The 9,927-nt window shown below is 40.6% G+C and overlaps 1 protein-coding gene across 1 annotated transcript; it reads left to right on the top strand.

Annotated features, from left to right (window-relative positions):
• Positions 1-1,654: 1,654 nt before the first annotated feature.
• Positions 1,655-9,712, top strand: LOC125487843 (probable G-protein coupled receptor 139). Its single transcript, XM_048620283.1, has 2 exons — positions 1,655-1,772; positions 8,802-9,712. The coding sequence occupies exons 1-2, from the start codon at positions 1,655-1,657 to the stop codon at positions 9,710-9,712; spliced, it is 1,029 nt and encodes a 342-aa protein (XP_048476240.1).
• Positions 9,713-9,927: the final 215 nt, after the last annotated feature.

Here is a 9,927-nt window from a genome sequence, read left to right as displayed (position 1 = left end):
CAAAATAGAATGTTGTCCTTTGTTTAATGGGCAATGATATGTACAATTTGGGATTTTCATGTCATTGTATTCTGCATTGGTACGACCACATTTGCAGCACTGTTCAGTTTTGGCATTGTAATTGAAGAAAATATGTAAATCCATTCAAAATAGTTCAGAAAAAAATTGCGCGGTGGTTTTGGGTGCGGTGAGTGATGTTATCTCGGAGGAAGTTTTCGGCAGTCAGGTTTTGTACACATTCGGTTCAGAAGAATGAGAGAGAGGAGTCTTACTGATGTTTAAATGACACAGAAGATACTCGACATTTTTGATACTGAGAAGATGTTGTCCCAGTGCGTATGGTTAGGAGGAGCTATTTAAAATGGCGACTCTCCAATTTAAGACGGAGGTGGAGAGGATAATTTCTCTCTCAGAGAGGTGTGACTTGTGGAATTCTGCTCCTCAGAGAAAGGTGGATCTGAGTCCATACAACCAAAGAAATGATATAGCACTGAAAGGGGCCATTCGGCCGACCCAGATAAAAAGCTGAGATAACAAGGTGTAGAGCTGGATGAACACAGCAGGCTAAGCAGCATCATAGGAGCAGGAATGCTGACGTTTCAGGCCTAGAATCTGAAGAAGGGTCTAGGCCCGAAACGTCAGCCTTCCTGCTCCTCTGATGCTGCTTGGCCTGCTGTGTGCATCCAGCTCTACACCTTGTTGTCTCAGATTCTCCAGCATCTGCAGTTCCTACTATCTCTGATTAAAGGTTCACACCACTGATGAGGATGTATTAAACAAACCTAAGATGCTGTTCAATCTTTAACCAGTCAGAAGGTTTTAATTGATTAATATGTATATGTAAATCTCCAAATTCCTTTCAAGTCACAGTCCTGAGAGAACCAAAGGCTTTATCAGTGTAAAGATGAGGTGACCTTATAGGTCAGACAATGTATGTTAGGTGTGAAACTGTGTTTAGAACTTGTTTGTGTTTTAGTTTGGAGTCAGACTGGTTTTATTTCTAAAGTAGAAATTTATAAAACACCACATTTACTGATGTCTATTAATTGTGCGTGTTTTGAACAAAATGAAATGTATCTGCAAATACAAATTCACCCCTTAGATTCACGTGTGTATGTGTGTGTGTGTGTGTGTGTGTGTGTGTGTTGGGGGGAAGGTGGAGAGAGTGTGCGCGTGTGGGAGAGAGAGTGCGTGTGCATGTTGGAGAGCGTTTGTGTGTATGTGTGAGAGTGTGTTTGTATGAGTGAGTGTGCGTGTATGTATGCATGTGTGTGAGTGTATGTGTGTGAGAGAGTTTATAGCGCGGTGGGGTCACCTGTCATGCAACATGAGCCCACGATCCCGGTTGAGGCCGCCCTCATCGTTACCGAACTTGGCAAACAGCCTCTGCTTGGTGACTCTGCATTGTTGTATATCTCGAAGTCCGCTTTGGAGGATGTTTACCTGAAGATCTGAGGCCAAATGTTGTTGACCGCTGAAGTGTTCCCCCACTGGGAGGGAACATTTCTGTTTGGCGATTGTTGCACGGTCTCTGTTCATCCGTTGTCATAGTGTCTGCCTGGTCTTCCCCAATGCATCATTCCTCGGGGCATCCTTGCCAGCAGCTTATGAGATAGACAACGCTGGCCGAGTCACATGAGTATCTGCCGTGCACATGGTGTGTGGTGTTCCCTCCTGTGATGGTAGCGTCCATGTCAAAGATCTGACATATCTTGCAAACGTTTCCATGACAGAGTTGCGTAGTATTGTGGTTGATGTTGTCCTGAAGGCTGGTTAGTTTGTTTCGAACACTGGTCTGTTTAAGATTTGAGAGTTGTTTGAAGGTGAGATGTGGAGGTGTAGGGAAGATCTTTGTGAGGTGCTCATCATCATTGATAATGTATTGAAGGCTGAAAAGAACATGGCGTAGTTTCTCCGCTCCCGGGAAGTACTTGCAATCCAATGAGCCCGGCAAAATCCCCAAAATTAATACTATTCTAAATCTAAGGTTACGTGCTGAATTCTCTCCACCACTCATTGTTTTGTAATCTCTATCAAGTCGGCCTGTGGCCTCCTACATTCAAGTAAAAACAGACTGAGTTTTTTTAATCTGTCCTCATAGCTAATGCCCTCCAAACCGGGCAACATCCTGGTTAACCTTTTCTACACCGTTTCCAATGCCACCACATGGTGCATGGCAACCAGAACGGTGTGCTATATTCCAAATGTGGCCTTAGTAAAGTCCTATACAGCTGCAATATGACCTGCCAATTTTTATACTCAGTGCCCTGACTGGTGAAGGCAAGCATGCGACACGTCTTCTTGATCACATCATCCTCCAGTTTTTTCGTTGTCACTTTCAGGGGATTGTTGACCTGTACGCCCAAATTCCTCTGTATGTTAATGTTTCCAAGTGTTCTGCTATTTACTGCATACTTCCAACCTGCAATAAACGTTCCAAAATGCATCCCTTCGCATTTGTCCTGATTGAATTCCATCTACCATTTCTCCAACCAAACCTCCAGCCTATTTAAATCCTGATGTAATCCTCTGGCAAACCTCCTCAATATCCACAGCTCTCCAATCTCAGTGTTTTCTGTAAACTTAGACCATTCTTACATTTTTTTCCAAATAATTTATATATGTTACAAACTAAGGGGCCCCAGCACTGATCCCTGCAGAACACAACTGGTCACAGATCTCGAGTCAGAAAAATGCATCCTACTAACACTACTCCGCTTTCTATGACCAAACCAGTTATGTATACATATTACCAGCTCACTGTGGATGTCATGTGATTTCATTTTGTACATCAGCCTGCCATGAAGGATCTTGTCAAAGGCCTCGCTGAAGCCCATGTAGCCAACATCAACTCCTCTGCCCTCATCAATCACCTTTCTCACCTTTTTCAAAAAATCTCAACAATATTTGTGAGACACGACGTCCCTCACGCAGAGCCATGCTGCCTAATCAGTCCATGTTTTTCCAAGTGTGAATAAATTCTGGCTGTAGAAATCTTTTCCAATAATTTCCCTACCACTCAAGCTCTCTGGCCTGCAAGGATTATCCTTGTTGCCCTTTTTAAACAAGGAACATCATTGGCTATTCTCCAGTTCTCTGGTATCTTGCCTGTGACTAAAGAGGGTAGAAAGATTTCGTCCAAGGCCCAGCAATTTCATCCCTCACATCCCTCAGTATTCTGGGATAGGTCTCATTAGGCTCTGGGGACTTGTCTACCTTCATGCTTTTCAATAGATAAACATCTTTTTTAATATAGTCATTCTCTGGGATATCAACATACTCCACTCTAGATTCACCATTCACTGTACCCTTCTCCATGGTCCCTGGTTCCACACATAAATATCTGCCTTTGCCCTTGAGTGGATTTATCCTTTCTCTATCTACCCTCTTGCTTCTTATAAACCGATAAGAAGCTTTGGGATTTTCCTTAATACTGTTTGCCAAGGTCATTTCATGGCCTCTTTTAGCCTTCCTAACTCTTTGCTTAAGTTCTTTCCTGCTATCTTTATATTCCTCAAGTTGTCTGTCTCTTCATTTTCCTAAACTTTACATTACCAGGATGGAGAAACAGTCGATTGCCGCTTTATTGCGTGATCCACAGGCAAATGGGCATAAGGTAAATGAGGTCAACGAATTGAAAGAACTCTCATTTGACAAGGTGTCACATAAAACGTTATACATAATTTAGTATTAGGAGGTTAACTATTCTCTTGGGTAGACAATTAGATGACTGGCAACAAAACATGTGTCTTTCCACCTCACCCTATTTTCACCTCCGTTTTGAAAGTTCAGATTTTCTGACCACCCTTAGGCTTTTCAGGTCGCATTTTGTGGCTGAAGCTCACCGAGACGTATGTGACCACACTCTGGTCATTCATAAACATGAAACAGAGAAAGTGAGGACCACAATAGTGATTGCCCCCTGTTCCACGATCCTGCATCATCTAGTTACTCGGTGTTTGTTTTTGAAATGAGCTTCAAGATAAGAGATGTATGACCAAGTCCTGTGGGGGTTGGAAGTGGATCAACCAACAAATATCATTATACAGGAAGTCAAAGATTTCAACCTGCGAGTGTTGGTTCTTTGATGATGAATAGCCATTGGCTACAGGTGAAAGCATAACTAACATCAGCTAGCCAATAAAGATTAATGAGATACATATGGTTGTACAGGGCAATGTTTCGTAAATCAGCAGTAACAAAAGTAAAAGTTTTGTGAACTGCGCTGATGGCAATGATAATCTTCAAAAACACATATGTAGACTGGTGAATGGAATGGGACAATGAGTTGTGCCCAAGTCGACAAAGATGATATGGCTGCAGTGACGATACCATAGCTTTAAGAGGTGTATTTTGTTCTGGGGGCCTGGGTTCGAATCCTACCATGACAGATGGTGGAATTTGAATTCAATAAATAACTGGAATTAAGGTTCTCATGATTACCACAAATTCATCGCTGATTGTTGGGGAAAAACCCATTTGGTTTACTTCTGTCCTTTAGGGAAGGAAACCGCCACCCTTACCTGGGTCTGGTGTACAGGGGACTCCAGACCCATAGCAACATGGTTCACTCTTAACTGCCTTCTGGGCAAATAGGGATGGGCAATAAATTCTGACCTAGTCAGTGACTCCCTTATTCCATGAACGAATAATAAACAAGTCAGGTTAGGGACCATTAAGATGAATTTAAATGATTTAATTTTACTGTGTTTCAAATACTACAGGAAGAAAGAATGATGTCTATGACTGCCTCAATGTCATATAAGACACTGTTAGGTATTAATTTCTGTGCATCCTGTCTTACAAAATATATGCTGGGGTCAGAGAGGGTCTATTAAGGCTTTGCAGCTGTGGTTCCACAAATAACGAACTTTATTGACATAGCTGACTTGGACAACGCATTGCTACCATTTGGAGGGTAGAAAATATGCGAAAATAGTATGGTGTTAGATTCAAAATCATGATGTATCCAGACCGACTGGATAGGGAGAATTTGCTATCACACCACAAATATTGGTTACCAGAAGAACCAATCTGAGGATATTGGCAAATGAATTAACAGCAATATGTCGTGAAATGTTAGCATTTGGAAATTCGCTCTCAGAATACAATTTATGCTGTAACAGCAGGGCCCTAGTTTACTTTCATAATCTACTGGTTCAGACAAAGAAAAGAAAACAGAATGATGTGGCAACTTCTTTATTCCCCGTGGACCTCTCAAAATGCGTAAATTGCAGGAGCTGGGAAAGTGTTGTATTAGTATGTAACGTGCATGAGTGACAGCAGTATGAAGAAATTATTTCCTTCACACTGGACATTATGAGCGTGTTTTATAGCATCAAGAAAATATATTACTTGATTCTTGCCATTATTGGTGTTCCTGGTAAGTGATCTTTGATGTTGCATACGTTTTTACAAAAGTGATTCTCTATTTTTATATCTCAGTTGCTGTTAATGCATTATTGCAATTTCAATGCTCGAGTGGTAAGAAACTGAGTGATACAATTCCTTGAAGGTGAATGTGCAGAAATAATATTTAGCTTTTATTGTTCTCGACTAGGAACATCTCAGTAACTTTATAACAGACAAGGAGGCGATTCAGTCCACTGTGTCCATGCTAGTCAACAAATATTTGACTGCACTAATCTCATTTTGAATCAGAGCCTTAAGGCTCTGGCAGTGCAACTGAATAACTTAAGACTGCTTGAAAATGTAACTACTACAGTGGTGAGAATTGCTGACTTAATCAGCCTTTCATTCAGTAGGTTCCAAGCTCCCAACCCCTCTGGATGAAAATCATCTCAACCATTGTTCTTTTAGACTTCTAGCCCTTACCCTAAGTCTACGATCCCTGGCTATTGATGCCTCTTAGCCTTGTAAATCAAAATCTCAATTTTTAAAGCATATGGTTAGTTTTCAATTTAACTAAACCTTACAGCAAGAAATTCCCAATTTAACACAATATATTTAAGCATCAGTTAATGCAAAATCTTACAGTGACTTCAGCAGTTTGCAACACTAATCCCAGTGGTTTGGCAGAACTTGAAACAAGCAAAAAATCATGAGTTTTGTTCTTAGTTTCCTCTCCTCAATCGCCTTCAAGGGGTCCATCTTTAACACTATTCTTCCCTTATGCTAACTGTTGTATGATGTTTCAAGGGATTCAAAATCTTCTTTATGTATTATCAGCCCTGAGCATTCTACTTTGATTTTAACATTACATGAAAGCTATTCTTGAGCTATTATTTTCCAGATCTGCGGAAAGGTTATTTGCACAGAGCTCTAAAGCTTTTCTCTCAGCAAGGATCTGCCTGTTCAATGAGCGTTGTCAATACTCTCCCGTTTCTTTCAAGCTTATTGCAAGATTAATATTTTCCTTTGCTCCATTTATTAAACGCTGATGTTCACAGAAGGCAGGAGGTGCAGCAAGGTGGGCTTTAGGATCAGAAAGCAAGGAATTGAGTTCTGTTACAACTGTGTGACATTTGAAAGACATAATTGCTGAATTCCGTTGTTAAGACCTTCCCTCCAGAAAAGGATTGAGAGACAAGTTCCACATTCAGATGGGCCATGTAGACACCAGATAAAGCGAACAAGCCAGTCATTCTCTGACACTGATTCCAAGTTGTGAGTGGTGGGTTTTGGGTCGTGGGACAGTTCCATCCCAAGTATATCCAATAAACAATAGAGATAGGGACACTTGCTGTCATCGATCCATGTGCTGCCCATCCCAATCCCTGATCAATAACTCCATGGAATGTTCAATCTTGGTATAGAGGATGAATTAATTAAGAATCCTAGCTTGTGGACTTTTTCCTTTGTTGGGAATTCTCTCTTTCTACACAGCAAGTAGATCTGGTATCAAATCAACATTGCACATGAACAGGCAAACATTGAAATAAAGGCAAAAATAATTTAATAAAATGATGGCTGGTCTGAATACAAATTCAAATTCACAATCCCACCTACTCATGAAAACCTGTCACCCACATTTCTACCAAGAATCTATCCAATTGCCTTAAAAATTCAAAGTTGATGGTTGCATTAACCTTGTCCAAATTCTCCATCTGGAATCTACTCCCTGACTTTATAATTGGTCCCCACATGGACAACAATGATTGGATAATCTCCCTATCATTGTGAGATTCTTCCCAGACATGAGAGAGCTCCCAAACTCTGGCACTGAGCAGACTTCACAGCAGTTCAGACTCATGTAATTTCTATACAGAAGTGTCAATCTCTCTGACCAGACTGCTCATGACTGTCACTATATTCCTCATTGCTATCATACTTGAAAGTCTCTCTGCACTTGCGTATAATGGTCTGTTAGCTAACCCAGACTGCATACAACACTTTCATTCAAATATGTTGAATCATATCATCGTGGTTGGGTAATTGCAAAGGCTGCAGATCCCATGCTAGTCCCCTCTGTTCTCCTATTGCGTGACATGGAACAAATGAGAAAACTGTTAATCCTCTGAGATAAAGATATTGTTTCACTTTATCTGATTTTGACCTCATTCTCTGTTCACGCCGCCCTCCCATCACCATTCTTCTTTCACCGCTTATGTCTTCTCTGATCCATCATTTATTTGAAATTGTTTGATTCTCCTCGCATCCGCCTCCCTTTTGGCAATGAATCACACCTGCCCTCTAAAGGATCTTTGTTATTTCACGGCCGAACATGCAACTTTACTCTAGATTTAGTATTTTGTTAAAACTATTTTTCCAACTATTCTCTTGTATAAGGCATACATTACGGAGCGCCACAGCTATTCCTCTCTTCGTAGATGTGAGCTTGCTGCACGTTGCCATATTCTCCTATTTCATTCAGACTTGATGCAGGCTCAGTATTATTCTTTTGCTCCAGTGCTTATGCTTTGATGTTAATTGCTGCCACATAGGTGAGCAGAATAGAAAGCAAGGAATTGAGTTCTGCCAAAGTCCTGTGGGAATGTGAAATCTATATTTTCTGATTTCTGTCCTTAAGGCACTCTTTTCGTGGAAAAGAACCGGAGTTACAAAGTGTAAGATGGACATGGGTAAGGTAGGTTCTGTAAAACTTGAACAAGCCAGTCACCCTCCACCATTAACTCCATGTTCTAGGTTCGTGGCATAGTTAGAGGGGCAGTCCCATTCGATGTGCACCCAATTCCACAAACCCTGAAGTAGAAGGAGTCTGGTGCCTCCTGTTATTGTGTTATCCATCCCAATTTCTGACCCATGACACTACGGAATGTGTAATCTTGGCATGAAGATGATTTGATTGCCAATCCCTGTACAGTGTTATATGGGAAATATATTCACCTAAAAAAGAAATTTAGAACAGAAAAATGAAAAATATCCAAGCCATGCATCATAATTGATTTACAAACACTTCACCCTGGAGCCTTTGAATGTCTCTTGCTCTCTGCCAATTTCTTAAATGGAGAAAAAAATAGCTATAATTCTGAACAAAAACAGAATTTGCTGCAAAAGCTCGGCAGGTCTGGCAGCATCTGTGAAGAAAAATCGCCGGACCCGAAATGTTAACTCTGATTTTTCTTCACAGGTGCTGCCAGACCTGCTGAACTTTACAGCAACTTCTGTTTTTGTTCCTGATTTACAGCATCCGCAGTTCTTACAGATTTTGTTTTAGCTATAATCCTGTTCAGATTTTAAAATTTACTGTTTGGCCTGACCTCAAAAATCCCAGTGTTGTCAGTAAGAATTTATTTTATGATATGAAATCTGATATGGAGAATGGGTGAATAGCAGTTTCTTATATGCTCCAGCCCCATCTCTTTCTCTGTCTGTTACAGTAAATATAGTGGCGATTGGAGTCCTGTCACGGGGAACATGTGGTCTTACCAACTGTACTACTCGCTACCTAATGGCCATGGCGATGGCGGATTTACTGGTCATTATCACAGATGTCATCCTATACCGGATCAGCTATTTTGTTTTTCCAGCATCTTTCCTCAACATCACTCCAGTGTGTAGTGTTCTCTTTGTCCTGGCACGTACCACCACAGACTATTCTGTGTGGTTCACTGTTACCTTTACCTTTGATAGATTTATAGCCATTTGTTGTCAGAAGCTGAAAACAAAGTATTGCACTGCAAAAGCTGCAGTTGCCATTCTAGTAACAACCTCCATCCTGCTGTTTTTAAAAAACATACCCAACTACTTTGTACTTGAAGCAGGAGATATAGTTGATAATATATCATGGGGTTGTTACTTCAATCCAAATTGCTATACTGACCCAGGATGGATAGTATTTGATTGGTTTGATGCAGTATTAAACCCACTGCTGCCGATTGTTTTAATGATGTTACTTAACACCTTGACAGTCAGACATATTTTAATGACCAGTCGAATCCGCAAGGGACTGATAGGTCGGAAAGCGGGTGATATTTACAGTGACTCAGAGATGGAAAGCAGAAGAAAATCTGTGATCTTACTTTTTGCAATTTCTGCCAGCTTCATACTTCTGTGGTTGGTGTCTGTCATCCATTTCTTTTATGACAAGCTTACCAGAATAAGTACTGATACTTACAAGAATTTAGAATACATTATTCAACGAATTGGGTTCATGTTGCAAAATTTAAGTTGCTGCACAAACACATTTATTTATGGAGTGACACAATCCAAATTCAGAGAACAAGTCAAGAGAGTGGTGAAATATCCATTTATATCAATGTTTCGATCACTTCATAATAAAATCAACTGACTGCCATCCAAATCCAGTTCCCAGTGTTTCCACTCAAATAAAAACAATATATTGTGGATATTAGAGATCTGGAAATTGGAAAGAATGAAATGTTGGAGAAACTGAACAGGTCTGCAGCATCTTTGGTGAGGAAAACAGAGTTTACATTTTGTGTTCAAGATGACATTCCTTCATAACCTGCAGGAAGTGTGGAAACGTTAAGTGTGTTTCCCTCA

The sequence above is a fragment of the Rhincodon typus genome, chromosome 46 (genome assembly GCF_021869965.1).
Source record: "Rhincodon typus isolate 14 chromosome 46, sRhiTyp1.1, whole genome shotgun sequence".
Taxonomy (NCBI): domain Eukaryota; kingdom Metazoa; phylum Chordata; class Chondrichthyes; order Orectolobiformes; family Rhincodontidae; genus Rhincodon; species Rhincodon typus.
This window is presented reverse-complemented; position numbering and strand designations above follow the sequence as displayed.